This window comes from Corvus moneduloides, chromosome 2 (genome assembly GCF_009650955.1).
Source record: "Corvus moneduloides isolate bCorMon1 chromosome 2, bCorMon1.pri, whole genome shotgun sequence".
Lineage (NCBI taxonomy): Eukaryota > Metazoa > Chordata > Aves > Passeriformes > Corvidae > Corvus > Corvus moneduloides.
In genome coordinates, this window is record NC_045477.1 from 52,419,253 (window position 1) to 52,436,901 (window position 17,649).

Here is a 17,649-nt window from a genome sequence, read left to right on the forward strand (position 1 = left end):
TTAGCAATGGGATTTATATCTCACAATATAACCTGCGCTGAAGTATGGGGTCAAAGCCATAGTTTCTACTTCCTTTGCTTTTGTTGCAGCATTAAAAATCTATCTGACAAAAAAAACAATCCAAACCAAACCACACCAAAAAACAAAAAAGTAAACTAGGGTAAAGTATTATGCCAGAGTTTTCTGTTACTATGTTGGAACATTCCGTGGATGTGAAGACTGTAGTGGATGATCTGTTTGGTCTGTTTACTAAGAGTCTGGCTGACTACATTATGGTGTGCCTGAAAGTATCCCTGTAATCATGTGAACATCATGTCTTCATGTCTTCTGCTGAGGACTCATAGGATTCACCTAACTTTAGATCAGGCTCTGGTTACCTAACTTCTTCAGCTGTGTTTTGCCCCTGAGACCCTTCCTTTCCTGATTTTGTGGGTGGAGATGAATTTTAAGTGTGTGGGTGGAATCTCTGCTCTTAAAGACTTGTTTCCTTGCTTGTCCACACTGGCTTACTGAATTCAGCACATACTGCTCATGTGCACATGTACTTGGGTGTTCTATTGGAAAACCCGAGCTGGTGAGATGATGGTTACCATAATTGTCACAAATCTGCCCCCAGTTCTGGAAAGAGAATGCTCTCCAAGGTTCTCTGGTTCAGGCATATGTGTGGTGTTCTCCAAAGCAAAGAATTTCTTAATTTTATCAGCAGAAATAAGGTCTAGTATAAGTGAAAAGTGCTAAAAAATAGCCGGACAAACATCTATTGTGTTGAAAGCTGTAATAGAGAAGACTGTTTAAACAGGCAAGTCTCCACAGGGTGGTCTTTTTTGCCTTGTGTGATTGCTTGATCAGCCTTCTGGCTGCTCTTTTATCAGGGGTGAGCACCTGTGTTTTCTCAGTCTGCAGCTTTCTGACTCTGCTGATAGCTGGTATCTATGTGTAAGTGAGTGAATCTGCTTCAGGCACATCATGCCATATGAGGACAGTGGCTGTATCCATGCTGTTCCTGTACAAGTGGATTGGCTCATCCATACGGTGCATGAATCCAAACCTTCTCTCAACCCTGCAGTTCTTTGGTCTGTGCCTGTCCAGAGTGTCAGAAATAACATGAAACCTGTGTTGCAACCTTGCAGAACAATATGTCATGAAATTCCCATAGAGAGGTTGCATCCAGTATTTACAAATTGGTAAATTTTCCATGTGTGTCTTCTGATCTAAATATTGTGTGTTCACTTTAACATCTTAAAAATATTTTTTAAAATTTGGAAGTGATGTACTGCCAAACTGCTATGGATATCTGATGTGACAAAGAGGATGATAGGGTTAGGTGGAAAAATAATTCTATGACTGAATTAGCTGAGCCTGTTTCAGAGAGCTCTGGAATGCCATTATCCAAAACCGACTCTTTTCTTAGAGCAACACCAGTAAACCAGATTCCCTAATTACACTTCTGTTTCAGTCAGTCATTCCCTTGGAAAAAAACCCTGGCCATGAGTAATTTACACCAAGTTGTGTTTTAACTAACAGCATCTTAGACCATAGCCCAGGTGTTCCAATTTGCACACTGGTATTTTGAGGTCAGTAACTTCCACAGCTTCATCTAGGTGATAGTCATAACTGCAGACTTTCCTTTCCCTGGATACTGAGATAACAAGAGCCATAATCTGTCTATTTACTGTAGAGCAGATGACAGACTTAGGTACCTACCTTAGTTTCAAAGTCCAAGAGGAGAGTGATGTAGGTCCAAATCACCCACACTTCAGGACCTTCCACTCGCAGCTCCCTTTGTTGCTAGGAAATGCTGGAAGGAAGACCATCTCATATACCAAGCCACTGACATCATGTATTTAAAAGTTTTATTCAGATTCAGAGTCACAACTCCTCTTTGTAAGGTAATTTAATAAATTATGGGTGGAGAGACAGTGCCAAAAGAAAGGAAAATATTATGATGTACTCCTGCCTCCAGTAAAATTGACAAAACTCCCACTGGTGTCTGCAGGGGAAGGGCATCTCCTCCCAGATTATATCCACCTAATGTCTGTGATGAAACAGCTGTTAAAATATGAGTCCCAGTGATATATTTTGCATATTTAAAATTAATCTGATAAAGTGACCATTACATCTGGTACTGGATCAGTTAATGAATATTCAATTTCAGCCCCGATGATTGTGTAGCTGAAAGATTGTTGCAGGTATAGCCATAGCCACCAAAAAATCTCTTATTTTCCTGTAGATTGTTGAAAAGATTAGGAGAATAAAAAGAAATAGTGGTATCAGTGAAGGAAAATTAAATAATTAAATTGCAGAAGTAAAAGTTTACCACATTAAATAATGCAGAGAAATGAACATAGGGATATGTCTAAATAGGGAAGAGGTTGGTTAATTTTATCATTATGTTCTTGTGTGACCTGAGAGTATTTCTGAAGTGCAGGGCTTGTGCATGACCTGCCATCACCCTCATGTTTGGGTGAGCCTGGGTCATGCAAGGATTTCCTCTCCACACTGTAGTTTCCCTGAGGGGAAGACATGGTGACCAGAGCGGAGAGTGAAGCCAGACTGGCTTCTAATAGTGCCTCATCACCCATGAATGAGTAAAAGAGAATCCAGGAATGGACATACAAAAAGTCTGGTTTGTATCTTCAATATTCATTATGACTTATGTGGTAATTTTTCACTGTAAAAATATTTTTAATAGCATTCACACAAAAACCACACAGAGTTAGATCACAACCTCACAATTTGATTATATGGCAGTATGGAATTTTGGACAAGGAGAAAACAACTTATCCAAAAGAGCTGTTTAGCACTTGTTTTAGAATCTTAGTGGTGAAGGTATCAGTGTAGGGAATTTTAATGATTGAAATGATTTTATGATTAAAACAGAATTTACCATTGAACTACCCTTTGAGAAGAAGGAGGACAGTCCATGATTAATGGCATGGTTGGGTACTTTAGCATTTCTAAGCCACAGGCTCATAGGTAACATGTGACTCTGGTTGCTTATATAAAATTTAGAGGAGCTTTTTTTTTCACATAGCAGTTCAGAGTGGCTGGCTGCTGTACTAAGATAATTCGAATTGTACTATAAAACCAGGCTTCAAATTTTGACATTTCCAGTTGAGTACCCAGTTAAAAATGTGCAGAACTCTACACGTGGGGAAATCACAGTGACTGTGTACATGGCTTATACGGACAGATGAGGCAGGCACATTCTGAAGATTCCCACTGAGTAAAGTGAAGATGCACATATAGCTTATTTTCTGTCTATGATCAGCTAATACAGCCTGATTTTGTCTTGTTATTTCAGTTATCAGTGCTCCTACTCACAGGTAGTTCTGACTGTCAAACCATAAGCCTAGGGGCTTTCTGAACTTTGAAACTCAGGGTCTAGATGCCAAGAGCTAAATGAGTTGAAATGGTTTCCTGATTCATGGGCACAGTCCTGGCATTATGGCTGCCAACGGATGAAGACTTTCAGACCAGTAAGATTTTCAATGATGAAACTGAAAAGCATGCTGAATTTTATGAGCATCTACTGCCACACTCCTACTGACATAACCTTACTTGATTCATAAGAAGTGTCAACAATTACACAAAATAGTTTTTCACTGGATGGTGTTGAAAAAATAATTTGATTTTGGGACAAGGAGGAAAATACCTAGAGCTATTTCCAGTTCATAAGAAATTATTCACAAATGCAATAGAGTCTCTAAATAATTTTTAGAGCTCTAGTTGGCCTTACTGGAGTAGTGGGTTTGGACCAGATGATGTCCAGAGCTCCCTTCCAACATTAAACATTCTGTGGTTCTGTGATTTCATGAACCACACATCCTGAACTTATATGGCATCATATGATGGCAAAAAAAGAAAAAAGTGGCAGACCTATGAGACCATCCACAAACTAAATCAAAGTCAGTAGTTTCTTCAAAACCAAAATAGTTATTCAATGGTACAGATGTTTCAGGAAAATATGAGTTGTTTATTGTCACATTAACAGGAATGTTCACCCTTGGTATAGCTAAAGCAGTTGTCACTTCTGCTGAAGGACTACTTGGTGGAATACATCTGCTTTATTTGATGGCAGGTAAGACAGCAAGGGGAACAAAATATAGGAAAGTGGCTCTGAGGAGAGTATGAGAGAATGACTGTGGGAAGGTACCACTCATCTGGGTAAAGAATTATGGAATATAATAGTGGGGAGCAATCCAGTCTTGGCAAGTAGACTGATAACATAATCTAGTAAGACTTTTCCATCTGTAATGTCTCTGATCCCTAGGTGGAGAAACAATAAATACACATTTGATATGCAGCTGCTTTGTTCCAGACTTGCTTCTATTTGGATTGTGGCATGACATATCCATGGCTCATGCTTTTAGAGTCCTTTCTGAGGACTGGAGGTGGAGGAGTGTACACATTGAGGTATTGTCCCAAAAGAGTTGGGGTTTTTTTACACACATGAAGATCCATTATCTTGGATTTTACATATATATATATATATACACACATATATATATAGTCCAATACTCCTGGGGCTTCTTCAGGCTTGTACAGGAGGTGTGGGTCTTGCAGTGGTTACATGCAGTATTACTGAGGTCTTGGCACTATGGGATAAGTCTTTCCAAAGACAGCCTCGTCCATATCCAATTTCATATGAAAATTCAAAACAAAAACCCCAAAACAACAGCAATATACTTCTTATTTTAAAAAAGGTCTCTGCCAGGACTCCTCTTTAAAAATTGTACTTAGTGCATTTCCTGTCTCTGTCCAGCTGGGATCCAGAAATGAGTTTTCCTTCTGCCCTCCCTGGAAGGAACAGACTTCCCCAGTTATGTCTCAACTGCTTTTTTTCTAGAGATGGGACAAGAGGGCACAGCAGTCTCCTCACCACTACATCTATACCTTCAAACGCCATCCGGGCACCTTGTAATTGTGGTCTTCACAGAAGACAGAAACCAGTCCTACTAGGTCCTCCAGACAAATGGACCTAGGTAGAAAGATGGATGTGAGATCTGGATTTACTATGGACCGTGGTGACAGTGACAGGCAGGCACATGAGCTTTGGGGGATTGCAGGGATATTGATGGCCTTAAGAGGTTTTTTTCTCTAGTCAACGAGCTGAAGGTAAATTTCTGCAAATCATACCCCGTATTACTCCTGTCTATGCCTGAAATCATCCCTGTCTCTTTCCAGTGCTTTTTGCACTGATGCATTTTTCTCAATTAACAAACATGCTGTTTTTATTCTGTTTAGAATTACAATCACATCACATGGCTTCAATGTGCTCCTGACTCAGGGCACATGTTGAGTTGGTGAGAAATACAGCTGTTCCATGTGAGAAATACAGCTGTTGGAAAAGCTGTTAAGTATTTCACTAAGAAAAAGATTAAAATACAACTGGACTAGCAATTAGAGGCATAAATGCCTGTTATCCAACCCAGACATGATTAAAACAGCCCTAAAATGTACCAGCAGGAGTTATTCTGAAATGAATTAATATAAAGCAGGCATGCAGAAAGCAGTGCTCCTCCTGTCTTAAACACCCAACACACCATGACAAGCAGCATCTTCCATTTCTTAGTGGTATATCCCTCAGCAAGTTTGCAGATGACACAAAGCTGAGCAGTGCAGTTGACACAATAGAAGGATGGAATGCCATCCAGGGCAACTTGAGAAGTGGCCCCATAAGAACCTCATGAGGTTTAACAAGTCTAAGTGCAAGGGCTGCACCTGCATCGGGCACTAGGTGGTAAAAGAAGCTGAGGACAAAGTGCTGGTACTGTGGATGAAGGCTGCCTGTGCCACTGGATCTAAATACACAAGTAAAGTGTCTAGTTATGTTTTTACTTAGTAGCATAAGAAATAAAATCAAAAGTCAAGAAATCAGAGCAGACAGGAGATGCATCAGATCAGAATGCAACCTAACACATGAGGATTGACGAACATTGTGATCCAAAGTGTAAGTGCTGATGCCATTCCTCTGACTTACACATTCTATCATAGAGGTTACTTTTGTTTAGCAAGAAAGAAATCCATAAAAGAAGGCTTGATCTCTGTGGTATTTAAAAGATGCTAGTTAAAACAGCAAGAAAAGAAGCATGTTAATCTAGTATGATGTAAGGAATAAATTAGTATGGCTGTAAAGGACACTGAAAAGTCTGAATAGAAACTGCTCCTACTTTCAGTCAATAACATGCTTGGCTCCTAATGATGTATTGTCATCCTGATCCTAATTACTTGTACCACATGGAATTTTTCTCCTCCCCATGTAGAACAATTAGCTAATTATCCTCTTTTGTGCCAGCTGTTAAATAAAAATCCCATATATCACTGAATGTTTTAATTAGTCTTGGTTAAAGAAAAAATAATATACTGAATCAAATTTTTCCCATCTGTTATAAAAAGATTAATGCTATACTGAAAAACTACCCTTGGGATAAGCTTGCATTTTCTTGAGATGGTATAAAAACCATAGCTGTGGAGGAAGGGGACACAAAGGAGAAAGTAAACCTTTGAAACCTTCACACTTGGGGTTTATGCAGAAGAGAAGTGGAGGCAAATCTTGTTTTAATAATTGAAGATGAAGCTCTGTGCCACTATAAATCTTAGAAAATCCCACATGATCCAATTACACATCTTATGCTATCACTGGGAATTTTGCAGCTCAGTACTCAAGGGAATCAGTTCTTCTTTCATTTGAGTTGTGCTTAGGCTTTGGTATCCCTCCTCAGAGCCTCCATCTGGGATTGGTGTTTATCAGTTCCGAGCTTTAGACAGTAAAAGAATTAATCACAATACAACTGATCTGGCAGGACTACTGCCTCCACCCGCTATTTTATTAAAATACTTTGGGGACAAAAAGTGGAATTCTTTAGTTTAGTATTGCTATTCTAGTCTTACGAGAGATGAATGGCATGAAAGGCCATTGAGAGGGTCACTTGCTTAGCACATTTTCAGTTGTCAAAATGGAAATGGTAAAAAAAAATCCTTCCTGACATATTTTCTTCAGATTTCACACAATTTTCTTTATAAAGGAATCAAAAGACTCATTTTATTTTACTTAGATCTTATAGTCCAATCCCCATATTTAGTGATCGTGTAGATTATTTATGTGCACTTACTGCTGGCAAAACTGACAGATTTGGGAACACTGACAGTTAAAAATTCTTCTGCATTAGTTTTTATACAGGATATCAAAGGAAGCAGTAGAAATGCTTTGAGAATTCCACCACCAACTCAACTGGACATTCCTGCTTATAAATACCTGAGTGACTACAAGGAAACACAAAATAAATAAGCGGGTGCTTATTCTGACTTGGTAGTGTGCTAACCCCCTGTTTAATCACATTACATTAATTTAAATTGTTCTGAGGTGAGGGGAAATAAATAGCAGGGCAGGAGAAGTTGTCAGTTCTCCAAATTTGCTCTTTGGTAAAAGACTATCTGTGTTGAAACAGAAATGGCTAAGCATATAAAAAGCAAATAAAAGAAGATCTTGATTTTCTGTCTGCATTGGGTCCTGGAAAGATTCTTGTTCAGATAGCTAGAAAAAGCCACTCCACTAAAAGAAATGTGACTGTTCATTGTAGCTAGGCAGACATCTACTGTGGTCTAAGAAGGACTGAGAGGGATGATATACCAGGGAAACAAGTTTTCATGGAGAAGTACCCTTTATATACTGTGGTATTTAACTTGTATTGTATTATATATTACTATTATATTATACGTTACATATTATTAATAGATTCTATTTAAGAGTGAAGTACAGAAATGTATTTTAGTGAATACCAGATGCTTTAAAATGTTATCAAAGCAGAAAACATACCAAAGTTATGGTATGTCACCAATTTATTCCTAATTGAAAAGGTAAAATTGTCCTACCAGAGGATAGGTTTTAATCATTTTTTTGCTATCTTCTACTTTCTTCCTATTTTCTGTCCATTCTTTATCTGTCATTACCATTCCATATTTTTTGTTATCTCCTAAACTTTTTTGAGGCAAGAACACAGACACACTCTTCAACTAAAATAATTCCTGTCATTTAAAATCTTGCTTGACTGAGAGCTTATGGTAGCACAGCAATGAAGGAAGAAGTTTAAAGCCAATGATTTAATGACAATAAAGTGTCCCAAACTGACAGCTTCAGTTCACCTTCTAGATAGTCCTAAGACCTCTGATGCTGACCTAAAAGTCATCTAGGTCTTGCCAGGGTTAAAAGCTGTCCTTCCACTAAAGCACTATCATAGTAGATACTGAGGTTACCTTAGTGACATCTGATGGCCCAGTGAGGCTGCACAACTTATCAATCCCATTCTCAGATAGTTGTATTGTTTTAGGAGCAGTGTTTAGGATATGTCATTATGGAATTAGGGAAAGTTTTTAATTGTTTAAGGAGAGTGATGCAGTTTAAGTCCATTAGCACATGCTAAGTAAGAAGGGAAGCATCAGTTTTCTTCTGTGAAAGCATATTTTGCAATTACCAGATAGACTAAAAATCTTAAGAATATTTAGAATTTGCTTTACTGCTAAAAAATATTTACAAATGAAAGAAAGCACAGTTCAGCCAAATTCTTTATTGAGTATTGGTTTCAAAACAGAAGTAGAAAAGCATGTTAGACGATGCCTCTGAAACTTTGGTCTGCAAAATTAAGGAATTTTGAATATGTTTTTTCTATTCCATTAATAATTGCCTTTCACCTTTTGTTGATAAAAGCAGAAAACTTCTATGAATACAAAACTAGAGTTATAAAATTGACATAATTTACAGAAAACTCCACATTATACCAGATATTAGCAAAGCATGCTTTGTTACAAAAGCTTTCGGACCTGGCCTCATTTTTGTAAGACCTTTTTCCATGCTGAGTTAACTGTTTGCATGCATTTTATTTATCCCTTTTGCAATCCACTTTAATAATCAAAAGACACATTTAGGGTAAAGTGGGAAAACACTTAAGAATCTCAGTATATGTATTGTTATAAGATTCCTTTAATGGGAATGATTTTTCTTAAAGGTAAAGAAGTCAACATGATCTTGAATACATTGCAAGAAGCTCATAATGTTTGCTTTTTCCCTTTTTTCAAGAGCTTCCATTAGCCAGGTTACTAGGAGGTATTTGGATATGCAATGTAGGACAAAAAGAGGATACATTTAATATAAGGCGTATTTGTTTGCTTAGAAAAGGTAACATTACTGGTATCATTACAAATTTAAACACATGATGAATTTTGACTTATAAAAAAGCATACAATACTACTGAACCAAAAGTGCTATGTTAACATCTCTTATTTCCTTAGATTACTATAAAAGTCACCTGAGGTGATTTTTTTTTTCCTAGAAATTACCTAATTCATTTATATTTCTTATTTAGTGGAAATAATAATAATAAAAAAATACACTCTCTGTTGTTCCCTGCTCATTTTTAATCCAATCCATCAGACACTTACTAGCCAGCATAAGAAGGGATCCTGGTTCTACAGAAGTTTTTGGGCTTCCAGGACCCCACTTTGCATAGCCCTTACTATCAAGAGCAGTAAAAGCACCTCCAATGGACTACTCCTAGTGAGCACTGTGCTGGCAGTGAGTATCTGCAGCTTCACATCTTTTTGTGGATTCATGGTTCAGTTTACGTTACTTCATCAAAACAACGTCATTTTCTAATGTTCTCATTTCAAAAAAAACCCAAACAACAGTTTCTCTCAAAGACCATGTTGTTAATTTGCAATTCTGTGAATTCTGTCTTGGCAAGCTTTTAGGAATGAGCTAGTCTTGTCCTCCGTCTTGCTGCTCCCCCTGCAAAACACGGAAAAAGAACTTTAATTATTACCTATAATTATGTATAACATAGTAACACTATATACTGTATTTACTTGTGAAACAGACATGTGAAAAGGAAAGATGAAGCCTGGTGGCGAACATTTCTCTCCTGTGCTGGCAGCTGTGAAATTAAATGGATCTTCCATCTTCTTCGTTAATCATAATAACATAGATTCTGAGAGTTATAAGTCCTGTGGTGGAAAATCCCAGATTGCCATTTTCCCATTGTTAAGACTCCAATGTCAGATTTCACTTTGATGGCTTTATTTTCATCTGAAACACTTTTTGACTGAAGCACATAATCTTGGTTGTTTTCAAATATCAGAAAAAAATAATTAGCAATTCCAGATTTTTGTTGTTGTTTTTTTTTTCAAGCAGAAATACAATCTTTTTTCTTTTGAAGTCTGTATTTTTAAGAGCTTTTTTCCCCTCATGACTCTTAAGATAACTGAGAATAATATTTGATATGTGCTATATGTTTAAATGTATGCTTTGCTTTTACCTTGTGTCCTCCTTGTTGGTTGTGCTCTCCGTACAGGTGCTTCTAGAAAACAGAAATTTTGCAGTCAGAAGTTATTTGCTGAAGCCTTTGAATTAAAACTCATTAGGAATATTGGAAACTCATTGCTGACTTTTGAAGTTTGTTCTTTAAATTTTTCAGTAAATTAAGAATATTGTTCCAGTAGCATGTTGGCTTGATCACCTGAAACATGAATGCTTATAATACAATTCCCACATTTCACTCATGTGCAGTCATCCATTAAAGCTTAGTAACATTTCAAAAGTGTTCTTGCATTTTAAACATATGAATGAATCCATTATCTGCACTGATCCTCTACAGATGGTTACAGGATGTAGGCAGGTGCCAGGGCATTTTGTCTATGCTCTTCATTCATCAAAAGCCGTGTGACACTGTCAGTGAGGTAAAAGCTCAGGTTAAGGCACAGGACTCAGCTTCAGCTTTCAGCAGAGGATATCCAGGTCTGTTGCATTGCCATTACTTCAGGAATTATTCATGAGCTAAATGCTTGAGAGCGTTACAAGATGTTGGCCACATTTCCAGCTGTGTTTGGGGCTTGATTTGTAACCGCATTGTGAGCCCACCGTGTGATTCCACATCTAGAGTTCAGTTAATTTTCTCAGGCTTCCGCTTTAAAAGGTGGAGCAGAGCAAGGGCTGTTGAATACATACCACCCCGATTAGATATATCCTTTTTTTTTTTTTTTTTCACTTATTCAGTGAAACTATGGACATGTTTTTCTTTTTCTCATCAAACCTTGAGACTTTTTTTTAACCAGATGTCTCCTCATTGGGAGGAAAAACACATCACAAGCATAAGAAGTAATTCTTCTGTTACTGTCACAGAAATGTTACTGCAGTGATTTTTCCTTCTTTACAGCCACGAAGTACTTATTTATTCACTTAACAAGCTGCAGCCAGTTTTCTTTTCATCCTGAGGTACAGGATATACCAATGCATAGCCCTGAGATACAGGCTGGACCTCATTCCAGCTGAGGCTAAACACTGGGTATCTGCCTCACCATGGCAGAAAATTTCAAGCTCTGCACTGCCCTGACAAGGACAGAATATGGTTCATCCAAACCATGCTTTCCATACTTAGGTGCTGTCTGTACAATTATTCTTTCAGATAAGCCTCATGTTTGAAGATCACACCTGTCTGTCATTTTCAGGCAATAGGGGACTCCCCAGCCTGACTTGTACTATTCAGCACCAAAGCTGTACAAACACTATGTACCAACCTTCACTGTTTGGCACAGACTTCAAAATTAAAAAGGTAGAAACACATTTATTTAATTTCATTCTCCAAAAGCCATAATATTTTCTCCTATGTATTTGGTTCAAAGGCTGACAGAATAACCTATTCTGCATTATCAGAATTAGAATTAGAAAAAGACATCAATACAAAAGAAACTGTAAGCAAATTACTTCTTAACTTTGAATGAAGATCCTTAAACAATGATTGTTAAACTTGAAGAACAAATTGCTGCTATAAAAGCAGATTGAATTCTAAATGAGTCCTTTTGGACCTTTATTCCATTCTGGGTTTTCAAATCCAAGAGCTTCCCTCATTTAACAACAGGACAAAGGTAGAGAAATACCAAGACACTGTGAGATATTTACTCAACCCCAGAGGTTATATTCCCTGCACCCCACCCACTCCTTCACAACACTGAGAAACCCTCACAGCAACAGATCACATTTACTCTGACAAGAAATAACTCAAGTTAAAAGCAACTCACGTGGTCTTCTTCTTTATGTGCTGCTTAAAGAAAAGTCAATTCTTTATGGTGCATTTTTCTTCAAAGGTTTTACCTAAGCTTTGTGGTTGGGCATTTCCTCCTGTCTACTATGCTTGCCAAACGGTTTAGTTACTTTTAGCCACAAGGTAAGCCTCAGCATTTTTCTCTGCAACGTCAGTGAAAGGATTCCTTTCCAAAACAATTACAAAATTCTTGCTAAAATGCTGGCTTCAGACCTAGTAATTTTTGTGAACAGATACTATAAAATCACCTGGAATGATCACTTTAGACAAAGCAGGTCTTAGTGATACTGAATTTTTAACAAACTAACCTTCCAGATGAACTTTCTTGATTTCTCTCTCGATAATCTGTGGCTCCCCCTCAATTACTTTAGTAACCTTGGTGTACTCAGTTCCGGCTACGATAAGCATCAAAAACAAATGAGTTAAATCTGGCATAGCATTTTTCCATATACAAGGAGCCTTCAGTGGAAACAATGTCATTTTTGGGCATAGATGTTGCAGGATGCCATGCTATTCATGCCATCAGGCATGTTATTTCTAAGGATGAGTTGTTCATTGCAGTCTTGGCTTAAAGTTTTGTTTCAGCACACTGCTAATTGTTTTAAGCAGTGTTGGGTATTTTATGAGCAGAATTAAAGCCCATATGAAATAATTCCTTTATTTAGACAGTGATAATACATTTGTTTGTGACTGTACTCAAATTTAAATGATTAGGAAATTCTCAGTAAAAAATAATTTTGTGTAGAAAAGGGGGCCATAAAGCATTATCACCATTATCACCCACAACCCTAAAGCAGCATGTGTATCTGCTTTTATTGGCTAAATGTCTAGGAAGGTATTATCATGGCAGCCAAGGGTAGCTGACTGGATAAATCATGGAAAAAATAGAGAAAAATCAAATTAAAGCAAAAGACAAATCTGCCTGTTCGGTCCATTCTGTGAAGCAGGATGCTTAGGCAAACTAACATATAATAGCAAGGAAAATAGCAAGAATTCAAGAGATGATGTTGTCTTTTTCAAATTTCCTGCAGAGAAACTATTTATCTCTTTTCCATACACCTATGCTCTAAGAGGTATCTCTACAGATTATCCCTATTTAATTGTATACCTCTGTATCTGAAGGTGATTACAGGTACAGTTTTAATTATTAGATTCTGGCATCAGATCTGTCAGTTTTGAACAGTTCTACAGATAAAGTTTGATCCTGCTCATTGTTGCCTGGTTTAAACCAGTAGAACATAGTGCAGTATATGGAGGAATTTTCTTGCTGCAGTTTTTAAATTTCCAGCTTTTCTTTTAAATATTCAATCCAGAAATAGGCATCTCCAGAGAACAAATCTTTTCACATAGATGGATATTTAGGATAAAATTAAAAATCCTCTGGAAGTTTAGGTTTCTGTCCAATATTATAGGCAAATTCTGGCTTAGGTCTGTAAAACTAAGATTCAGATGTTTAAAACAGAACAAAGAATTACAGTCAACAGGAGTCATAGCCATACCTTGGCTTTTCTCTAAGACTAGCTGGGTTATCAACCAGCATGTTTAAGTTTGGCAGACAGCTGTTCACCTGTTCAGCCATCAGGAAATTTTTCACTTGACTGAAGTTTTTCACATCCACAGAATAGTTTTTTTAAAAAACTACGAGATTTAGTTCATTGAACTAAATGTGGCTGCAAGTTACTTTACTGGTATACAACTTGGTAACTTACTAAAAAGTGAACATAAAATGAAATGGATTCATTTAATTTATGTCAAGAGAAGCATCCATCCATATTTTTGAGCTTCTGACTCAGGTTTAAACTAACTTTTACGAAAACCTTGTCACTTAAATTCCTTTTTTATTCCCCATTGCTATTATAGATAGTTTTTCTAATCTACATTAAGCAGAGAACATTCCAAATTCATAGATAAAGATTAATTTCATAAGCAGAAGTTCTTTTACTAAGTTTCTACAGCTACTGGTTATATACTGCCAAAACTGTTAGAATTAAGAGAGCAAGAAGGAAAGAAAACCATTCCTTGGAATGCTGTATTTGAAGAGAATTAAAGTTAATTTCTTGATATCCATCACCTGTAAGCATTTAAAGAAGGATATTAAACATGCCTTTAATTATTAACTTGAGGGCAATGAACATTCATTTCTGAAGAACTGATAAGTAAGATGAATTTGGCCTGTTACAATATGTTCCATTTCATAAGTGTTTTTCACAGATTTAAATTTACTGAAAAAAAAAAAAAGGAATAAATCTTCATTGCTCCCCTGAGTTTTAATTAGGTAACTTTTTAAAGACTGAAAAAACCCAAATATTTTATTTTCTGTGATCAATGTAATTAAAAATATTGATAACTCAGACTTTGGTATTTATTTCCATTTCACAGATATGTGGCATTAGAATAGAGTATTCTATTTTTTTCCATTAAAGTTCCACTTCTACTATGTCAGTCTTTAAAATGTTGAGTTCAACATATCTGAGAGGAGTTTCAGTTATCATAACCTGCTGCAAAAATGTTAGTTATAATACACTGAATTACCTCCCTGTAGAAGTCTTTTGATTTCTTCATCTTCCAGTAAATGACCATCACCTTCAATAAATTTGGTCACCTTGGTAACCTCTGATAGGATACAGGTTATGGCAAAAAAATTGATTTACAGAAAACATTTGGTAATCCCACAAGAGCATATGAATGAATTAATCTTGTCATATCATTGTTCTGAATTGAAAAATTCATCTGTTATGATATCAAATTCCACATAAACACTGGAAACACCATATTCTTCTGATAAACATAGCATACTATATAATAGACCCAGGCAGCCTCAACTCTAGAGCTGACTGAAATGTGAAGGTCAAGGACTCAAACCAGAACATTACGTTTGGGTGGTTCCGAGGTTTAATCTCTGGGTAAGATTTAGCAGTATGAGCATCATTTTTTAAAACATGCAATATCTATTCATTATTTAAGTTATATAGAGAACGATATATATGCATGAAAGAAATTAAACAAAACAAGCAAACTAACCTTCTTCGAAGATTTTCTTTAACTTCTCTTCATTGTCTGGATCCCCTGCAGTAATTCTGGTGTATTTTATTTCAGGACCTGGAAAAAAATTTATAAGATAGTGGCTTTTATCAGATATACCAGGTTTGTCCTTTAAATTATTTTTTCCTATTTAATACATGTGGTGATTCCATGGTTAACATGCTGTAATCTCCTTATATGATAACTTTATTTTTTACAATTTCCCAAATTAAACAGAAAGAGCATTAAAAACAGTAGTTAAAACTATTCTTGAAAGTAATTAGGCAAATTTATCATAATTAGAGTAATTACCTGCTTATATTCTTAGACTAAGACAATTTTAAACACTTCTGTATTAGGTCATAGATCAGATATTTCTGAAGTCCCATGATTAGTCTTAATTGACTGTTGCAAATAGACATTTTTGCTTTTATAACTGTTATGATTCATTTGAAAGCTTAACATTTGAGATTCCTTATCAGTTTCTACAGGTTAAAAATAAGGAGATATCAGCTCAGAAACTCTGGCATTTTATGTTATATTTACCACTTCCTGTGGGATATTAGTGAAACTTGAATCCAATAATTGAGAAAATTATATTTTATTCATCTCCCCCAAATTTTTTTCCAGAAAATAGTCCCAGCTTTATTCAGAAACCACTAATGCCTTTCATTCAGTTATCTTCACCGTAGCAAAAAGTTGTATGATAATAACTTAAGTATGGTTCTTTATTTCTGTCTTGCTCAAATGACTTCAGTTAAATTTCAATATTTTCTAAATAAACTGAATATTAAGACTTACAGCTAATTCAATATGTTGTTATAACAGTGTCTTTTCCTTGCAAGCTCCCTGGCAGACAGAATTTTAATGGCAGCATTCAAACTGATTTTTAAACAAGGTGATCAAAAAGTGTCAATAAAGAACTCCATATAGCACCTACTATGCTTAAATACACCTCACTCCACTTGTAAATTTCTAGGATGCTTAGAGAAATATCTCTGTAATAGGTCAAATACAACTGAAATTGGCCAAGGAATTTGGGAGCTTTTGTGTCAGTAAATCAAGGGATGCAGATGCACATTAATTTTCGCTCACATTAGCTGTATCCAAGGGTCTAACTTGTGGATGTCAGATAAAGTCCCCACCTTACAGAGAAATAGAGATCTTTTTCTGACATGGCTGTCAAGAGAGCCTGGGATGACATGCAAAAGTAGGCATCTACACATTAAATATCTGTGTTTGGTAAAATGAAACCTTCCTGGAGGTATATAATCCAGAAGTTCTGGAAAAAAAAGTTTTCCTTCTAAAGGAAGACAGAGAACACAATAAAAGCAGTCTCACTGTGAAATGATAGCAAGAACTTTGCAAAAGAAGACACTTAGCTAATATATGAAAATAAAAACCAAAAAAAGAAGACAAATTTTTGTAGTTTTCATGCTGTTAAAATATTGTTGCCATTTCTGTATATGTGTGTAGGACACATGGTCAGTTTTTCAGCCTTACAGAGACAGTGGGAAGCATTAAGGAAAATTCATCTGTCAAGGAAATGCAGTTCAGGCACTAGGACAGAACTTAAGATGTGTTATGTTTGTGTGTAAATGTGGACTTTACTAAGAATGAATATCTCAGCTTAATTTACCTTGAATAATTCTTTCTTCTGTTACTTTTTTCTCTGTCACTTCCACAGGCCGTCCATCAATGATTTTGGTATATGTTTTAATAATTGGTTCTACAAGGATTTTTAAATTGAAGACATTAATCAAGTAATGAACTTTCAAGGGTTTTTTTTGAGATGTGGAAACTGACTGAAGCATACAAGGAGATACCATAGAATATCTTATGAAAAATAAAAGTGTTCAGAGACCAGGAACTAATTCTACTCAAAATTTTGGATGATCACATGTGATTTTTCCTTTAAAAACATCCTAGATGTGAACATCTCAATGCCCTTAGCTAAGAGAAAGCAAGGTTTACCTCACTTTCTGATAAATTAGCCTTTTATTCACAGAATCATATACTACATATTTGATAGCAGGACAACAATGACCAAATAATTCTTAACTGAGACATATGTTATGTCAGCATGCAGAGTATTTCTAAAACTGTCTTGTCTATAGCTATGGAACACAACTGAGGAAAAAAAACATTTTGAAATGCATGAAAATTAAAAAATAAATGATGCAATAAAATTACAGCACTTCACAAAAGTTTTGTTAAAAGCAGAACGGCTGTCTAACATGAATCACCCAGATAAAGTAGAAATTGATGGGGAATAGTGAATGCTTCCAATTTAAGCTAATACAAATTGAGTTGCTGAAAGCATACCAACCTCCATGAATCACTTTAGTTATTGTCTCCCCTTCCCTGACTATTTTGAACTCAGGTTCCCCTTCAATAAATTTAGTGAGCTGTGTGATAGATGGGTCTGTGACATAGGAAAAAAACAACACGTTACAAATAGTCATAAAATAGTTATAATATTGCATGGGGGTGAGATGAAGCTTGCATTTCTCCCCCTACTCTAGATAAACCAGAT

General features: G+C 36.2%; 1 protein-coding gene across 11 annotated transcripts in view; it reads right to left on the reverse strand.

Annotated features, from left to right (window-relative positions):
• Positions 1–8,547: 8,547 nt before the first annotated feature.
• Positions 8,548–17,649, reverse strand: part of POSTN (periostin) — a 31,751-nt gene continuing 22,649 nt past the window's right edge. For 2 of the 11 annotated variants that reach the window (XM_032099629.1, XM_032099630.1), the window contains 7 exons: positions 17,443–17,538; positions 16,753–16,842; positions 15,114–15,191; positions 14,625–14,705; positions 12,401–12,487; positions 10,311–10,352; positions 8,548–9,784 (listed from right to left, as the gene is read on the reverse strand). In XM_032099629.1, the coding sequence (XP_031955520.1) occupies positions 9,744–9,784; positions 10,311–10,352; positions 12,401–12,487; positions 14,625–14,705; positions 15,114–15,191; positions 16,753–16,842; positions 17,443–17,538 (515 nt within the window). In that variant the 3' untranslated portion in view covers positions 8,548–9,743. The remainder of the gene's footprint in view (positions 9,785–10,310; positions 10,353–12,400; positions 12,488–14,624; positions 14,706–15,113; positions 15,192–16,752; positions 16,843–17,442; positions 17,539–17,649) is intronic. The other 9 variants (XM_032099634.1, XM_032099633.1, XM_032099638.1 and 6 more) reach the window with 7 other exon arrangements.